Consider the following 19,439-nt stretch of genomic DNA (forward strand, 5'->3'; position numbering starts at 1 on the left):
AACGTAAGCTGCTGGGTGAGTTGGTTTCGATAATTCATGAATAAATTGCTACGAACGGGGCGTAGAAGGGCACAGGCAGGGACAGGGTCACTGCCTGTGCCCTTCTTATACGTCCCGTTCATTGCGCTGTAGTCATGGAGGTTCCTTAACGCTATCATGTTAAAATAAAACTTGTGGGTCATCGATGATTCGCGCTGAAAATCATGAGGCATGGATACAAGATTCAAACAAGTCACTCTCCCAGATCACACTCACTCTTCCGTTCAATTTTTGCGCCCTGCTCGATGCGCAAGCAAACCTTTCTACCTATATGCCGCCTGTGCGCACTGCCGTTACTAGTACGTCAATCAATCAATCAATAAATAAATCAATCAGTCTTTATTTCGCCAGGAAAACTGTAGAATACGCCTTAAGAAAAACCGCTAACGAGTTTGACAATGGCCTGTGGGCCCTATGTTAGAACATCTCTACTGCAGGGGCGGTAATTATTGTAAATAGCGAAAGCAAAGGCTTTCCTGGCGGAGAGAAAAAAACAGGCGTGAATAACGGCAAATAGTATAAGTAAGGATTAATTGTACTATATTACTGCATCTATCATAGATTAATGAGACCAATACTGAAAACGATGATGGACAAAGAAAAAAACGTAAGGATTGCCGACGTTACAATAACCCGTGCCTGCGCATTTCCCAATTACAAATTCATGGCAGAAAAAAAGATCACGAAGTGTATACAAGGCGCCGAAGGTATTATATAAGAAACAGATTAAAATTAAACAAAGTAACGGCGTTCATCAGTTCCTAGCAATGCGCTGGTCTTCTATGAGATTTTTTTTTTGAACAAAGAAACATGAACGCCACAGAAATTACCCCAAAGGACCAGCACCCGGACCAGAGAAGTTATGCTAAGAATCATAGTTTTTACACCCCAAGGAGTCATCTAATAACCAGCGAACTGAAACGCCCGCTGCAAGTCGGGGGCGTCACTGTTAGGTAGGGTCAGTGTGCCGGACCAGCGACGACGTAGTGTCAGGCAGGTCCTGTCTCCGCGATGGCCTGGAGCAAGGGCGAGTCCGAGTCAGAGCCCGTTTCGCTGCACTGTCCGTGGATGTCGTCCATGATGGCGTCAAACACCGCCACGGGTGTGTCGCCCATGCCATCCTCGTACGATCTGCGCATGCGCAACCTCAGCTGCTCGGGTCCCGCCATCGCGGCCACCTGCGCGGAGGGCGCATTCGGTCATAGACCTACATAATGGCAGACGACAATAAAGTAGAAGTGTTTTCTTTGGGCCGGGGAAACCAGGTAGACATGATAGTCACAGCAAGCATGATTACGTTCTTTCGAAGGCAAAGTCATACATGACTGATGGATGCGTGCTAAGATCGTCCCCCTTGGAACGGCATGGCAGCAGGTGCCACCAGGCTCGATTTCTTTGTTATGTGTATATTCTGCCCAACTTTTATGCCTTCAAAAGTAGTCTAAATATGCCGAATCTTCCTACATTTACGCTGTGTCTATTTTCAGTCTCTGAACGTATGCTTACATCACTACGCTGCTTGCATAAAAAAACATATTATGCTGTGTTAAACGCGTAGTATAGTAGTTCGAATTCGCCTGATGAACATAAGTTAATATATAGTGTTTTTAGCAGCTTAGCAAAATGGATATATGGTCCTCAGGAGCTCACAGTACAAAATGTGGTGATGGCACGTGTCTTAATTCATGATCGCTAATACCCACGAAATGCAAGTTGCTGGAAATGTGAAAGGGCAGGGAAGGCTAGTTCTTATTTCGAACTAGGATGCATAATGGAACTGCGCAAAGGAAAAGAGGGACGTAGGGGGGGAAACAAACAGGAAAGAGTCCGCATGTCGTGTTTGTTTCCTCTACGTCGATGCGCATGTCCTGCGCATGTCCTGCCATGCTGGCGTGTGTGGCGCCAGAAATATGCGATGCGTTGTTTGTCAATGTTTCAAGTGTGAATACGACGCTCGCATAAATATGACGTTTCTATGAAACAAAACTCGAAGTCCCGCGCTCTCTACTATTTGATTCCTCCCTTCACTGTAAGCCTAAATTAGCCTGAGTAAGAAAACAGATGGCTGCCGTCTCGTTTGAAACTCCGTATAATAAAGTAGTGCAACCAGCATTAAGAGGTGAAATGAAAAAGCCCTTTTTTAAAGCCGTCACAAAATATAGAGTAAAACAAAGCACTCAGATTATTTTGCTACTTTTCCAAACAAGAGGGCGTCGTCTTGAATACAGCACTACACCATAAATGATTTTAAAAACCTGTTCCCGAGTGTCTATCAGCCACGTAGCGGCAGCTGCCGGTTCACCGCGCTCACAAGTGCCGACGTCGACTTCCTCCTCACTGTTGGCTCGCTTGTAGCCTCTGCTCTTGCTGCATCACGCTTGTTTGTGGTGATACAAATCACCGGATCATCGCCTCCTTGCGCGGCAGTATGCTGTAGAAACTGCGCATCTGAAGCCGAGAGCGAATTCGCGGAACGCTTAGTGTTGCTTTCCTTGCGCTGGCAGTCCGGGTCAGGATCAGCTTCTATGGGCTAACATGGCGGTGCGTGACGCGTCGACCTCTCCGCCGCGCACCCACTTCTTTAGCTGCGATTGGCGTGATACAGAAGAATGGTTATCGTCGACCTGGGCAGCAACGTGCTGCACTGGACATACCACTCAAGCCGCGAATACGGGCTGAAGCAACGAATGGTCATTGATACTCTGCGCAAGAGATAAATGTCAGCAGCAGCCGTTTCGTCGCGAGGACATGGCGGTGCGTGTGTGAAGCATCAGTCGTTTCGACACCGGAGGTCCCACTTATTCCTTCGCTGTTGCTTCACGAGCACCTTGCACGATACACAAGACCGGATTATCAGCGTGTTCTGCTTCGGTACGCAGCATTGAAATCTTCTTTTAAGCCACTGACGCGCATGCAGTAAGCGCCACTGTGCCGCGACATGCAGTGAACTACGGAACGAATTTCTCTGTGCCGAGACGAAAGGCTTCATCGTCGCCCCAAGGAGCCAATCCACAGAGCGGTCACTAAGTATGTGAAAAATGTGCTGTTCCATGCGGCTGACAAAAGCGTTCGACAGTAGAGTAGTCGCTTGCTACGTTAATATATGTGCAAGTGAAAGTAGGGAGAGTTTTTTTGGGAGGGACCAAACTTCCTCGATGTGTGTACTATCGCGCTCAGCATGACTTGCAACGCACGAGCGTGTGGCCGCAGCACTTTCAAGACGCACGGTGGCGCCAACAAGCGGCGTGCTTGAAAACACAGTGGAAAGGATTATGGTGTTCCACCAGTCAACTGCATCCCCCGCGCCGTCTGCTCCACACAATCTGAGATCAACTGCGATATGCGCCTTGCATTGTCACACAAATGTCGCCGCGTTAGCGCTGACGATGCGACCACGCTGTGCTTCTTTGAAGACCAGAAGGCACAGGGGAGAAGGGTCACTGCTGCACCAGCAAAATCATTTCCCTTTCGTGTTCAAGCGCGCCGCTTGACGGCGCCACCATGCTTCCGGTAACCGCTCCAGCCACGCGGCCGGGCTTTGCAAATCGTATTGAGCGTGATAGTGCAGTACGTCCCATGAGTACAGAGAAGCGGTCCAGGCAATGAGCAGGCTGAAAATGCACGGAACCCATTGTAGCCCGTGTATTTCACGCTATTACAACAATGATGAAAATAAAATTTCTCCTACCCTAATCAGTTGCTTCCTCTACCGTGTTTTAAGACGGCCCTGCGACTCAAACCAAGAATGTGGCTTTGATTCTTTGTATTCAGAGCATATGACACGGAACTGCCTTAGCGCCAAAGGAGATCGCTGACATTTTATATTTTATACTTTATTTTGCTACAGGAACGTTCATAACTGGTTGATGGTGTCGGAACATAACAGCGATGTTTGGTAGCGGACATGAAGTGGCAGCCGTACTGAGCGTTTCGTTTGTGGTTGGCTGGGAGTCCAATTCTAAAATGCGTTATGTGTGAGTACTGTAAGCTCTTGAAAAACGTTTAAACTTCAACAAGGCCTACTTCATTGAACTATGTCCACTGAATCTCTTGTGTGTTGTTGCAGTGTCGCCGTGGAGAAGTGCTTTGATGAAAATGAGATTTTATCGATCCCGGCCGCGGTGGTCGAATTTTTATGAAGGCGAAATTCTATAGGCCCGTGTACTGTGCGATGTCAGTGCAGGTTAAAGAATCCCAGTTGGCCGAAATTTCCGGAGCCCTTCACTACGGCGTCCCTCACAGTCTGAGTCGCTTTGGGACGTGAAACCCCCAGAAACCAAACCCAAATTTGATTTTGAAAAGGAGCTCGACGAATTGTTCCGTCGGCTAAGCTACTGCTAAGCACGTATAATACAGTGAATAATTATGCGCACTGCTGGGTTTCTACTGCCATCCAAATTTGCGATAACAGGGCTCCATCAAAAGCACAACCAGGGTAAAGGAGGCAACTAGACAGGCCTATTTCCTCTTACGACTGCGATAGTACCGAACTTATGCCACGTCCATCTGGCGAACTTTGGTTTGTCTTTTCCAGCCCACTATGCATTGTATGCTCATTCGCTGCCAGCAATACCCACCTCCTGCTCGATGCCGCGTTCTTTGTTGATAGTCCGACTGCCCATAACCACAGAGCACTCTTCCAGGCTGTCGCCATCTACCGGCCACAGCGAGCACACGCCAGAATAGCATGTCTTGCCGGGCATTATCTTCCTGTGGATAAACACGTCTGAAATGCGCTTGATTGGCACTAGATATTTCACTTTAGTTCGGTTGGCCAACTTGTATATGTCGGCGCCGGCCTGAAAGGGAAACCAAAACCATGTCTAATACCATAACTCGGGTTCACGTGACTTAAAAATTCACGAATTTACCGTCTTTCCCAAAAGTAACTGGGAAACGGTGGCTTCTTTCTTAGCCGCGTAACGAAAAAATTATGGAAGCCCTTAAGCTCTGAATCTGTGTAAAGCCAGGTGAACACTCGTCCTCACGTTCTCGCACCTTTCGGTCCTTAGGGGTGCCTCAAAGCCTCTCTTATACGGGTGAGAAAGAAAAACCTGTCGCTCGGTTACTTTTGGCAAAGGAGGTATACGTCACTTCGTGTTAGCGAAAGCAATTGTTCAAATCTCAGCATCGGCCTGACCAAAAACACTAAAATGTATGGCTCTTTGTTATTTACCTAATGAATTGACCCTTCGTGACAAAAATATTCGTTACACGTGAGAACTCCTATACGTATAAATCTCTGCTATTGTTGGTGGTATACTCTAGATGCATGACCTCGAGCCCCATCTGCGCTTCGCCTGCCCACATACCATTAATGGTTTTCTTAATCTACGCGCAACAGACTATATTTCATGCAGATTCGTCTCCGGGTCTGTTGCAATATAAGAATGCTACCCTCCCATTATATTCCGTTCTTTAATTCGCTGCGGGGGCTGGTAGATCCAGGAGATGTCTACACAGCACCGCTTCGCTATCTCTGCAATATGTCCGTCGTTTCGGGCCAAGTCATCAAATTCGAACAAGATTAATGGTGGAACAGATTCGAAAAGAAAAAACTTAACTCGGCCCGGGTCAGATAAGGGTTCATTATCTAGGCCCTCCCAGATAAGACCCTTTTCTGTATGACCCGGATCATCCACACTTTGTCAGAGCCTTCATAGAGACTGCAAGCCGGCCTTCCATGTATTTGCCCTCGCCCAGTGACATTACATTAAGACAATGTCATTAAAGAAGCACGATATATATCATGAAATGCTGCTATTTTACTGCTTTTGTTAAAGTGATGTGAGCTCCTTTTCCTTGGGCACGAGGTGAACGCGGATAGGTACGGTATCTGTCGTTTAATGTAAGAAGCTGCACGCCAGCTTTGAGGGACGCCATAGCCGAGGCCTGCGCAACAACTTTACGCGAAAAGCAAAAAGGCTTCTTCGCAGTCCACCCCCATCAAAATGCGACTGCCACGACTGCGATTCAATGGCACGAGCAGGGGCTTAGTAAACAAACGGGAAAGACACTGAGAAATGGCGGTCAGTACAAGAATATAAGGCATGACCACACATATTCATCTTGCCCCCCCCGGTTCGTGCTAAACTCGTAGCGAGCTCGCCTCGCTTGTATTTTTTTATGTGAAGGCTATGCGAAACAAATAGGTTTCCCTTGGAAGCAGGCTACGTTAAGAAGGAAGAAAATACAAAAAACAAGCGTGGCTCCCATGAGAACACGTGAATCGAACTTCTGCCTAAAAAACTGTGGTTTGGGGCCACCAGCTTCAAAGCTAGAGGCTACGGGTGACGCCCAAATAATGGACAGTCGTGTCAGAGGTAGCACATTGTCAGAGGTAGCACAGGTAGCGCCCTAACCACTGAGCCACCGCGACGGGTCAGTGGTAGCACATTGCTATTGTTTTCATCTTTCAGAAGACGTCGTATATTAGGCGCTGCGGTTACTGCTACTAGAGTGAAAGATGACTACGGCCCACCGAAATGCTGTAGGCGAACTTGCGGAGCGCAGACCCAGCGTCCACCTGTTTCAGGAAGTGTTCCCTTATGCTGAGGAAGGCAGCGGCTGCCTGGACCCGCTCGCCAGTGCACGCAACTACTCCTGGACGACGAAGCTTGTGCGTGGCCACGACCACGAAGTCCAGATCTGGCAGCAGGGCCGAAAGATTGTAGAATTCGGTCAAGTGCAGCAGCGGGGGAACCGTGAGCATCACTTTCAGGCCCTCGCCTTTCTTCAAGAAGGAAATGAAGCTCCTGAGACCCCTGCTCAGTTTATCATCGCCGATGTGACGGCTGCATTCGTCTCCCGGCCTGTTCCAATCGAGATTGACGCCCTGTGATTAGGGAAGAAAAAAAGCAGGGCGCAGAGAGGTTAACTCTGATGCACTAGGATTAGAGGAAAATAAAGCACGGCACAGTCGGTTCAACCTCGATTTTTCTCTGCGGTTAAGAGGTATCAGCGAAAGGAGCATTCGGTTCAAGTTAAAGGATGTCTCTGGGATAAATACGAAACAGAGAACGGTGCATTAGAATGAAACTTAGGGTTGCCCTGAGAATAGCTAGGCAACAGAGACGGGTGCAGTCAGTTCAAGCTCATATGTTATTAAGGAGGAAAAAGGTCAGGACGCAGTCGGTTCAAGCCAGTCATGCTCTTCGATTAAGGAGAATGCAGACCAAGGCGGAGGCAGTTGACGTTTCATTGATGCCCTCCGTAGGGGCATAAAAGGGCGCAATAGGTTAATGATCCCGGTTACCCTAAGACTTGAAAAGCAACATAACAAGGTGTCACTGGTTCAAGCCCAATACTGTTCTGAAATTAGGTAGATAAATTAGCAAGAAGCAATCGGTTAAGTAATGAGAGGCAGTGTTTTATGGACCAAAGGGTGGGCACAGACGGCTAAAACCAGCGGTGCCCTTCGTTTACGGAGGTAACAAAAGCAGGGTGCCGTCATTTGAAGGTTGGAGCGCTTGGCTCCCACGCTGTCACTTCACGGTTGACAGAGCTTAGAGGCCGCTTGACTGGCTTTGATATTACTGAACAAAGCGCGCACACTTTCCGTACATTAAACTAAAATCCGATTCTTTTCTTACTGCAGACTCCATTTCTTTCTTGCTTGCGGAAGTTTTACATTTGTAGGTGGCTAGTAACATCAGGAGTGCACAGCTGACGCTTACACCGACTCTTCCTGCAGGAAGTCGCATGAAAAAATCTAAATAAATAAACGCAGAAACCGTGAAGTGCACGTTTTCTATAAAAAAATACTTAAGAGCACTGCAGAGCAGCGTGGCCTATTAAATGGTCACGCTGTCCCCCTGCTTATGAGCAATGATTGACTTTTCTAAGCTATTTTCAGATTAGAAAGTGAAGACTGCCAGGATATACTCAGTAACGCGTGTGTAAACTTCCAGTCACTTCAGAGGTGGTCACACTGGACAGCAGAATATTCTTTTGCTTGCTTTCGGGAGGTTAATTTGAACGTACGCTGTCCCATATGCTTCTACGCAGTCTCATCACCTTAGCTGCAGCCCTGTTTCGCAGCAGGTCTCGGAAAAAATACAGCGCCACCCGTCTTTGGGCTAATAAAGGCCGATCAGACATACAATCAACAATAATTATTGTACTTTCTAGCGTTTCACGATCGGCATGCGTCTTGAATATGCCACTGCGGGCTGTCATAATTTGTCAGGATGACCGGCACAGGCTGACCGCGTTTGTAAGTCGCTTCCCAACAAAGCTGCGAGCAACATAAGTGATATAGTGAGCACGAAAGAGGCAGGCTCTAAAGAGTAATTCAGTATATCTCACCTCAAAGTCTGTGCGAAGCGTCCTAATGGATTCGCTGAAATACGGCCATTTCGCATCATGAGTGATCACATCTCCTATTCCGAAGCTGTCTTCTCGTGACCCGCCGATGGTCAGGTAGACGTCAATGGTCTGGTTGCGGTGCTTGGCTTTTGAAGCATCGTGGAGGTCCCTCAGAGCCCGAGTGCCCCACGGAGCTCCAAGCTTGAGCTCGACGGTGCCGCCTTTGACAAACGTCGCGGCGTAGTACACCAGAGCTGTGCAGTACTGAGTGGGGACAGCCTTGACATCGTAACCAAAGCCCATGCTTGATTCTCGTTTGTATATGTACCTGCGCCCAGAGGAAACAAGATACGGATATGTCCATGAAGCTTATCTGACCAGCGGAGGGTAAAGTAAGTATTAGTGGCTAAATATCAGAACTCAGAGTGGCCTCCAGGGCACACATCAACCCCTCTCCTGCAGCAAGCACAAGCACAGACGCCGTCCCCTTCCGAACTCATGTGTGTTTCTAGACATCGGTTAGAAGCTGCAGCGCGATACGTCGCACTGCGTAGGCTCATTAAAATAAAAGAGTTAGATATGCAATCGAGAAAAGAGATAAAGCGATTAGCAACTGGACGCTGAGAAAAAAATGGCTTCATAACGAACGCGCGCATCCCACTACAGCCGCGAAAGTAAGGTATTCAGCCTTATGTCGTCCATATATACAGAGAACAACCACCGCATACGTACGCCATCTTTTTTAATTTGCCCTTCGTTGTTTCTATCTGCTCTGAAAATGTAAAATTGCTTCACTTGAACAGCCTTATCTGAAGTCGCGACGGCAATTTCACTCTTGCTTCTAACTACATGTGGCCCCAAAAATGATTTTATGACTGGTACTTCCTCGCTTGCTTTGTATTTTTCATGCTGCTGCAGTGCTTTCTCTGACCTTCCTGCGGTGTCACCATCGATTTCTTTTAAACCCTAATTGATACCATTTCGAAAAGAAAACAGTTCTGATAGTTTGGTTCTAACTGCAGGATTCGAGACGTTCATGCTGTACCTCGTTAATGAGACCCTTTCTTTTCAGGTAGACCTTGTCATTTTGCAGCTTACCTACTCTGCCAGCTCCTCGGTTTCGCACTCTGTAATCATCTTGGTAAGGTTGTTATGCAAAGTCTGTTGAAGAGCGCTTTTGAAAAAATTGGGCTTCTCACGTCTGCTTACTCCACGGCACACTTCCACCCGACTACTTCACACAGCTCCTTTTTCAAGACTACGCAAATTCGAGGCCTCAAAATACTATGCTATGCAAATCGCACCTCGGCCAACAGCACTTCTTGTACGATGCCGAAAAGAGCGCATGTTATGAAGTCTACTCATGTTTAAACCTCCTTTTAGTGCACACATCTTGTCATCCAGTGTGAGAAATACGGTATTCGTGGTTCACATGCTAATTTGACAGCGACATCTGTAGGAGTGTTGTTCATCGATATACTGTCGTCGTCGGCAACTGTGTGAGATTTGAGTGGCGTACGGTCGAAAGATCAACGCATGCTGACTTACACCTCTACCAACACACCCCACATCTCATTTCTGGTCACTAGGCTAGGCTACTTTAACAATCTCAGGAAAAGCATCCAGTAAAAATTACCAGTGGCGCTTAATGCGAATGTAGCGGCACAACTTCAGCTGACATCCTACATTCAGAGTTACCGAGCACAACCACGCCCTTTCCATTTATCTAACGCCACCCAGCTGTCTTGGCGATTCGTATTAACCGAAGGGTAAACGTCCAACGAGTTTTTCTGGTAACTTTATTATAGACATTCACTGCGATGGTGGAAGCCACGTCTTGTTTATTTACTGCTTGCCTGCCCGCATATTTCGAAGCTTCATAAAGGATTTCATGAAGTGCAGTGAACAGCACTGTTATTTATCTATCGTTTTTCGACACCTTCATAGAACCTTTCAACCATTCCACAATCGGCACAAGACATCGTTAAATATCGTTAAAATTAGATTTTTTCCTTCCCTAAGCTTACTTATATTGACTTAGACCTGTTCGATATTGGTAAACAAATCGCCAATGCTTCACTTCAGAACGTTTCAATAATTATGAAAGCTTCACAAAGTATTCACTTCTATAGAAACTCCCAATAACAAAAATCGTACCCGCTCTTCAGCAGATTTTACGCCTTGTCCGTTCTATTTTCTTCAGCGCCTTCAGCATCCTAATCGGTGTGTCACCGCTCGAAAAACATCGCTGTTATTGTTTCCTAACTCGATTACCGGCGAAATCTGTAGTTTGCAGGAAAAAGTTTTCTGGATTCAAACAAGCATGCCACCGCCCGTTCTGTTGCTGGTCTGAGAGCCATCCTCAATTTCTCCGCAGCCTACAGGTACTCACGGCTGTGGGTTCACTTACGAGTTCATATAGCAGGGTTCCATGAAAATACTCCCCAAAAATTGACCATGAGTTTTCAACATGGCTTAAACTTCTTTAAACTTCGTTTAAAAAACTCCTTTAGAAAGCCCCTAAACTGGAGTACTTCGTAGTCAAAAGAGCCACAACTGCCACAAGGAAAAGGTTGTTAACAGCTGACACTAAAAGTAAAAAGGCAACAAACCGAGCTGTTCTACTCACGAGGCATCCACGACACATATGAGGGGCCTGTATTGGGGGCCCGTTATAGTGCGCTTGGCTTGTCCAGGGTATGGCGCCGTAAGATTTTCCACAATGGCCCTGTCTGGGAAGGCACATTTTGGTGGACGCTCCAGCTCGCTTTCATTGTAAGCCGTTTCCTAGAGCGAAAAGAGTGACGCGGATGCGAGCATGGGTGGTAGTGGGAAATAACGTCCAACGTAATACGTTACTGCAGATGAAAAAAACTCTTTAAACCGATATTTTCATCTCACTACACTTTGCCGTGACACCAGCACAGCATCAGAAAAATCATCTTGTGATGGGGCAATACACGCTGTGTAATAATAGTTTGGTCTTGAGATATCGATGTCTTCACAAACAGTGTGCTTGACTCCGGTCGATGCTGTCCCGAAGGAAGTAGCGAACGAGGAAATTCAGAAGTTTTATTCGTCGATTTTCCTAAAATAATATGCTTTGGCTCCCCGTTTCTGGTAAACATTCCGCGTATTTGAAAGTCGTAGGCTTGCTGCAAGAAGCTGGAACCACTGATTTTTACACACGCACACACGCAGACCTCCTGTCAAAAGTCATCAGGCAATGAGGTCTGTTTGCAGTCCTGTAGTGGGGCATTCAATGCACATGTCAAACTTAAACTTCTGTAAGATGTAAAGAACCATAGCACTACACTTTCAGAGTTTTCGTCTTTATAGTTGTTGCGAGTGTTCCACCATGAGGTTCGAAGGCACACCCGCAGGCTGAAGACGTGACCAGAACATTACGTCTTACTTTACAAGAAAATCAACAGCCAGTTGAACTGGCCCCTTCTTTTAATTTATATTTATATTATGTATTTACTTCACATGTGTTTGAATAATGCACACCCTCCCTCTAAAATTCAAGGGTTAAAAGTATCCTCACAAATTTCTCCTATTAGAAATACAGAATCTATCATCTATCAGAATTCAGGAGATGACAGAACCTACGAGCGAATGATCCTGGAGCGGATTTCTTATTTTCGTCATCAAGTGTCCCGTTACCGCTGTCAAGTAGACTCTTTGACTTTGTGGGTCCTTCATGCCCTCAAGATGTAATACAAGGGAGGTGCCTGTGACGGCAGCGAACAAAACATTCCATTGCTTAATGGATTCTGGCTCGAGTTTCGCCCGAAGATAAAGCTTATTTCTCAATCCCTCGCTCATCAAGGGAAGCTCTGGCTGCTTATTATCACTTCTTACCAGAGGTATCAGGGGAGCTCGTGGCTTGCGAGGTGTCCTTTCAGTCCTTTCCCCCGATTCGTTACCAGTCGGGCCACGCGGGTAGATGTGTCCCTCGTCGGGCAGCAGAACGAGGCCCAGGGGCAACACCACCACTATGCCAAACACGCCTAAGCCCAGCCACACGTTGAACCAGGTGCACCAGCCCCACCAGCCTTCGGCCTCTTCAACACCGACGCCGCCGCCTTCCTCCACACGCTGGAAGAAACATGGCGCGAATTACACAGGTTGGCATGAACAAGTGCATTACAAAGGCTGCGGGCTGTAGCTCGAAGCACGCATCAGCAGCCCTATGTCATCACCAACCTTCACGGACAAACATTTTGAAAATTGGAAAATTGTAACACAGTGCTATGGAAATGTAGAAATATAATGGTTCATTCTTTCGACATGTTGACGCACCTTTCTTTCAATGTGTTTTCATCAATCGCGTCGAAGAGTTAATACTGCCATACAAAACCGATAGGGAACGCTTATAGAAGAAAACATACAGGACTGCCGCCGGGTGATCTTGGGATATATTGATTGTTGTAATGAAATTTTGCAGTATATGAAAAAATGACGTTCATAAATGGTTTCCCGCTCAACAATGATTTTGTTCAGAATTTTTGGGTATGTATAATGCTAAGATTTGCATCAGGTGTACGTGTTCATTACATGGCAACATTTTTAGCCACAACGTTCGTTAACAACAGACGTGTTGTTTAGACATACACATGTTACACTGTGCACAGTCGTCCACAACGTTATCTAGAATGCTGAAACGAAGCACCAGGGAGTACATTGGCATCAATTTACTACAGACCTAGGGGACGATACAAGACCTTGTCCGGAATGCATAATCACATCAATTGTTTCATTCTTTAAGTATTAATAGCTGTACCGGGCCCGGCAGTCAGTGGCAACGGTGATAAATGCGATACACAGCACGCCGCCGCAGTCGAAATGCTTGTCGACGTCCAAGTCGAAATCAAGAGGAAGAAATGGGCTTAGGCAGCGCAATTGGTGCGAAGGCAGGATAACCGTTGGTCCTTCAGGGTAACGGAGTGGGTTCCAAGAGAGCGCAAGAGTAGCAGGAAGCGGCAGAAGGTTAGGTTGGCGATTGAGATTAAGAAGTTCGCGGGCATAACGTTGGCGCAGCTGGCAAAGGACAGGGTTAACTGAAGAGACATGGAAGGGGCCTTTGCCCTGCAGTGGGTGTACTCTGGCTGATGATGATAAAGATGATGATGATTGCCAAATCATCTGCCACTCCCTTCGATTTCACACCAGGCGGCACGAGGAGGTCGGTCAGGCAGGAGAAAAGAATAATCGTTCAAGAGGGAACACCTGACGACGCCATTGGCTGGAGAGGATCGTTTGAGGGCCATCTGCCGCTTCGTTCTTGAGTTGTATTCGATAATAGACTTCTTTTCTATTCCTTCGGGCTCATATATCTGGGACGCATGTTTTCTTTCCAACCTGCAGACTCAAGCCTCGTGCGTTAATTTAGTCCTGTCAGTATTCTCTACATTGCTATGTGATACATACTCAAAATGTTGAAGCGCCAACCAAAAAACGATGCCATGGAAAGACGGAGCACATAGCTTTTGCTCCTTTTTCTCGTGGTTGTTAGTTCGTTTTATAGCACCTTCGTCAATATGCACAGCCTTCCTCAGAAATATACAGCCAAAGGGGTTGCTTCTGGGCCGTGCAGTGGAGTTCTGTAGCAGTGTTGGAATCCAGAAGCTTCTGAGCAGCAAGGGCAAGAGCTCCTCTTACTTTCGAAAGATGACGAATGCTGAGACGATGAAAAACGAGCTGAGTGGCGTGTCCTGTAAGAAACATCTTAGGCTGCACATGTTGGAAAAAGCTGTGCAAGGACATGGACCTAAAATCAGCTTTGTTGTGATTCTGGTGAGTTCAACACTTGGCCCTGCACTGTTGAGTTCCGGTGGCCTGGCCCATATCCCACTGAAAACCGATCTTTTTCCTACACGTCTCCGTATGCTCTTCGCCTATCGGAAAATTTAATTGCAATCTTCTCCTCTGGGGTTTTGTTACCCTCACACAGATGTTTGAAACTTCTGTTTGCTGAGGTTACGTTTGGAGTGCTAAAGACGCAGTAGCCTTAGACGAACATTTCGAGTACAGGCTGCTCTTCATCAATGGCCGTTAAGCCGCACAGCAGACCCCTTACTCTGGATTACACTAGAGGCAACCAATACCAACACTCAACACGGAGCTTGTACATTCCACCCTAAGGACACCACGGGTAACTTCCCAGGTTAAACATTTCGGTATGCGAGTAAAAGAGGCAGTTGCATGTATAACAGCGAGATGACTGCTGCGCAGTGATCATCATGCGAGGAGCGACGAAACAGTTGAAACTAAAAATTATCGATTCTTCGTATCGATTCTTCCGGAGTGTACTCCGGAATTAAATGAAGTGAATAAGTGCGCTACGGTGTAGGAGGTACAAAAGGGCGCAACTGACTGCTTTACATTTCCTTCACACAAACATCATTGCACAATAATTCGACTGGAGTGGTGAAGAAAAAAAGAAAAGATAAAAACCAAGGATAGCCCGTCCCGAGAGGTTTCAGTCGCTCTTGCGTTGTCTTTCTCACGCATGTGGCAGGAATCCCAGTAACATGCTTTAGGCGTTGCACTCCTTCTTTGGCCAGACACTGACGATGCTCTGAAACGTCCACCCTGCATGCCATAGAAGGCTTGAGGTAAGCTTTCATTATCTTTCTTGTGATTCGATTGTTGAATCTCGTCAAGGAAATTTCCATCATTTGCTCTCAAGGGAATTTTCGCAAACCTTACAATGCGCGGCCAGGTTCCCTGGGGTTTGCAGCGCATCGCATGCTTTTTCTGCGCTCTAGAAATCTTGTTAACAAAGCGTATCACCTGCCCAGTGTAGGACCTGAAATATGCCAGCGGTAGTTTGTAGACGTATTGTTTGCAACATTCTGTAAACTTTGCTTCATGCGTGATATGACACGCATTTTGTGTTCTTTTTTTTTACCTTCCTCATAGGTGGCTTTCCCGCACATGTCCTCCATCTTGAAGGGGTGAGAAAAAAGCCGCCGCTTGGGAATCATGTGAGGCAAAAATATGCCACTTTTCTTTCCTTCGTGTTCTACTGTGCCTCGTAAACTGAATCGCAATTACCTGCGACACAGGTTAGCTCGAGTAATGAAGAAGTAATGAAACTTTGATTCCATCGGTTGTTACAAAGAATAGTTTTGCGGAATGACAAGGCTGCAGCCACAGTCCCTGTCAGCTTATCCGCATACACTAAATGCAGCCACGATAACGTGGTAGATGGTGGTGTTTACCCACCCTCTCGGTTTCCATCTCTCTTGTTTGCACGCTGAGAGCAGTGTCGTAGGGCTGCACGTTGGACGAGGACTGGGGGTCACTCTGATGGTCATGCGCCTCCTGGGACACCTGCGGTTTCCTCTTGACCTGCGCAGCGAGGTCCAGACAGGGAGATTTTGTACAGCAGAGCGCAGGTGCTTTTAGTGGTAGCCGTTAAAAGCGCGAAAGTTACAGCTTGGCAGCGGTCTCTCGTTTCCGAGGTCGTGACGTACGTCGTCTTTCGTCTGTATAGCGGAGTATTGAGAGGAGAGAAAACTATTGACGATCAGGAAATTAAAGATGCAATGACGCTACAACTTCTTGGTGGACACCTCAGCCAAGCCTTGAGGCAAGGGAGGAAGGTGGGAGGCGAAAAAGAAAGAGAGACAGAGGTACCGTAGTTGATGTCTCCGGAATGATTTCGACCACCTTGGGATCTTTGACGCGCACTGACACCGCACAGCACACGGGCGCCTTTGTGCGTTGCTCCCAAAAAATCCAATAAAGACTTCAGGCTTTTTTCCGGAAACAGAGAGTGGCTGAAGTGTATCACATAATAAACCGAAGTAGTGGATCAAAATATACAGTTTCTGAAAAACACGTGCTTCTTTTAAAAAGCAAAAACACAAGACAGGTTAACGATGGCGTTATCTCCAAAGAGCAGCGTTGGGTGGAAAGGGATGCATTCATTATAAAATTGAGTAAAGCACTTCTTTCATGGTTTTCCGAGTTTTGTACATGAAAGCATCACATGGTTTACTTTGAGCTCATCTCCACGCCTTTAACAAAGAGGTATGTCTTGTTTCGTAAATGGAAAGTTGTGTAAGGTGCCCGTGTCTAATCCATCGACGACGTAAAGTTACTTCTGTAAAATGTTCCTGGTGCCGACTGGTCTTCTGTTTACCCAAGGCGGGCTTTAAAAAGTGCAGCTCGTTGCTAACCTCGTTGTCCCATGAAACCTGTGATTCGTTCTGCTTATTTTGTTGAAACTTCATGCAGTCTTTATTGGGTAAGTTTACTTGTCTTAACCTACCATTACAGGCAAGTGCGTTAAATGGGTAGGCGCTTTCGTCCCCGCTGATTGACACGTGACTAGGGACCCAGCAGAACTTCATTGCATGTCCTTGTCTATCAGATTTTACTAAACTACGTATTATGTCTGCATTTATGGATTCAACTGCCTCTCTGGAGTTTATCTGTAATTGTGCTGATGAATACAGTGTGGACAACACTGTTTTCAATGTTTTTCTGCTTTATTTGATCTACAGTTACAACAATAGCGTAGCATTCTAGCGTGAAAACAGAAGCACACTGAGGAAACTTACTAATTTCTGGCATTGCCCTTGTACTACCGCACTCCTAACACAGAGGGCTGTTTTAGAACCGTCGGCGTGTACTTCTATTTCTCACTTGCTGCGAAAAATCCTTGCTCTACATCGTACTGTGGGGTCTGCTTTTGTGAATGTGTGTCAATGTAAAATCACATACAGCAGGAAAAGGGTACCAAGGTGGCAGCGGGTCTCGCCTCCGGGAAATAATGGGAAGTGCGTCCAATACATATATTTCTTTGCATCTTATGTGTTGTGGTGTATTGGGTTTAATGCGCATAAGCTTCTAAGGCTATCATGTGCCAAGCTAAAGGTAGAGAATTGTTTTCGACAGAAAATTACAAATATGTGAAAAACATCGGTCATGTAGATAGCCTAAAGTGTTATTTTCTTACTACATAGTAATGAAAGAGCAATTAAATGTTAAAGGTGGATAAAAGTACAATATCAAAGATGGCCGGGTAACCTCAGCGGCCATCTTTGGCTGGTCAATGATTTTGAGGCTGCCAACGAATCAAAAAAAGACCTCAGCCTTCTTCTCAGGAATTGGAAAGTGGCTGAAGTGTGTAAAAAAATCAGGCGAAGTAGGGGGCCGAAACTTAAAGTTTCTGAAGAAAATTTATTTCTCTTTAAAAGCTAAAAACGCATGACATGTCAACAATTTAATGCATAACTTAAGAGTAGAGTTGTGTGAAAAGAAATGCATTCATTACAAAACTCAGTAAAGTACTTCTGCCTTAGCTTTTCCAGTTCCGCACACGAGAACAAAATATGATTTACTGTCAGTTGATCTCCCCATTTTTCACAAACACCATTATCTTGTTTTGCAGTAGTAGATTGTTTATAAGGTGGGTGATTCCTTCTTTAAAACTTCTAAAAAAATTTACTTCTATGAAACGTCCCTTGTGCGTGCAGGTCTTCCATTCGTTCAGGATAGGCTTCAGAAAATGCGGCTTTTTTATTTCGTTATCCCAAGCTGTCTGCCATTTAGCCTGCAAATTGCTGTCGATTAATTTCATAAAGTCTCAATGGGGCTTGTTGGCTTTCTTGATTTCACGCCTGCGAGCTCGTGCAGCACATAGATCAGCTCTTTCATTTTCATCTATTCAAACCTAGCTCGGCACTCATCAGAATTTTATTATGCACACCTGCGTTGTGATTTTTTCTATGCTGTGTGTCCTGTTTCTACTAAGGGCTCAATTGTATATCTGAAATGTAGTGCTGTGATCAGGCTAAGTGAATCTGGGTAGATTACGCTGTTTTCAATAGTGTCATTAATTATTCTGCTTACAGCTGCAAAGACAACATAACATTCCGACAGAAAAACGGATGCACTCTATGGCAGCCTTATTAATGCACATTGATGACAGCGCGTATGATGTGTTCCTTCCAATAAGAGCACGTCGTTTAAAACGCGTGCAAAGCGATACTTCCACAACCCTGTGTTTACACCAAGTGTACGGAAAGATATAGGTTGAAACATCTTCATTTCACCCACCCTGAGGTCACTCTTGGCGGGGCTCCTCGAGGACACGGGACTCTGGCTGCTCGCCCCGGAGCCGGGACGGCTGCCCGCTTCCTCACCTCCTACGTCGGGTGACCCGGGTGAGGCACCGGAGGCACCACGCTGAGAATTCGTGAAAGCGCAATTATTACTTTCAGGCCTGCGTAGAGGTGAGGATCCTTAGCTTTCATTTCCGCATCTCTTTACTGAACTCTGCGCAAAAATCCGGCCAGCAATACATCATATGGGAGTGACTGGACCTCAGTTTTTTTTAACATTCATATGAGAGACCAGTAAATCCCGCATGACGCGCCGAGCAGGTATTGAGTCTTGGAGGATCTATATTTGTTCCGTTGTGGACGGAACATGAAACTGTAGGACTAAGAATCTAGCAGTATATTGTTTGGTAGGGTGATTTTGTGCCGTCATGCTGGCGGAAATATTGCAACGTGTACTGAGTGGTGGTCACGACTAGAATGCACGTCGTTCTCAGCAGCACATATTTCAAAGAGGGCCATTTAGTTTCAAGACAAGGCGTTTAAACAATCGACTATAACATCAAGAACCATAAAACTCCAGTCAGTGATCTTGATTGTGCCAGTGTGCTCTCACCACATGTCGCGTAGCAAGAAGAAAACATTAACATCAGGTTCAAGGGGTGGCAGCAATATTCACGGTCATCGTCAGTCAACGACCGATTATATCCCTGCCTCTTCGTTCTACAATATGTCCTAACAGGTGATGAAAATTATCAGCCAAGTATCGTTCACAATAGGACAAAGGTCTCCCTCGCCGGCCCCTAACCAAGCTGCTTGTTCACGAACTATTGGCTGCCAATGCTGGCTGCCATTTCTAGACGACCAGTTCAGATTTGAGGGTTTCGGAGAATGAGTGCAACATACTTACAAAAATGTTTAGCCAACCACCGTCAACCGGCTTCTCTGCATTCTCGCCGGCCGCGTTTCTATCCCGCTGTTGAATAAACGTTGTCGCGACTGTTTTCTTCGTGA

General features: G+C 46.2%; 1 protein-coding gene across 1 annotated transcript; it reads right to left on the reverse strand.

The window, feature by feature from the left end:
* Positions 1 to 255: 255 nt before the first annotated feature.
* On the reverse strand, positions 256 to 19,046 carry LOC144108260 (uncharacterized). Its single transcript, XM_077641534.1, has 8 exons — positions 19,042 to 19,046; positions 18,424 to 18,589; positions 15,580 to 15,705; positions 12,211 to 12,447; positions 10,976 to 11,133; positions 8,347 to 8,674; positions 6,521 to 6,874; positions 256 to 1,217 (listed from the first exon to the last, which is right to left on the reverse strand). The coding sequence occupies exons 1-8, from the start codon at positions 19,044 to 19,046 to the stop codon at positions 1,029 to 1,031; spliced, it is 1,563 nt and encodes a 520-aa protein (XP_077497660.1). The 3' UTR covers positions 256 to 1,028.
* Between the last annotated feature and the right edge of the window lie 393 nt (positions 19,047 to 19,439).

Source organism: Amblyomma americanum, chromosome 10, assembly GCF_052857255.1.
Source record: "Amblyomma americanum isolate KBUSLIRL-KWMA chromosome 10, ASM5285725v1, whole genome shotgun sequence".
NCBI classification, from domain to species: Eukaryota; Metazoa; Arthropoda; class Arachnida; order Ixodida; family Ixodidae; genus Amblyomma; species Amblyomma americanum.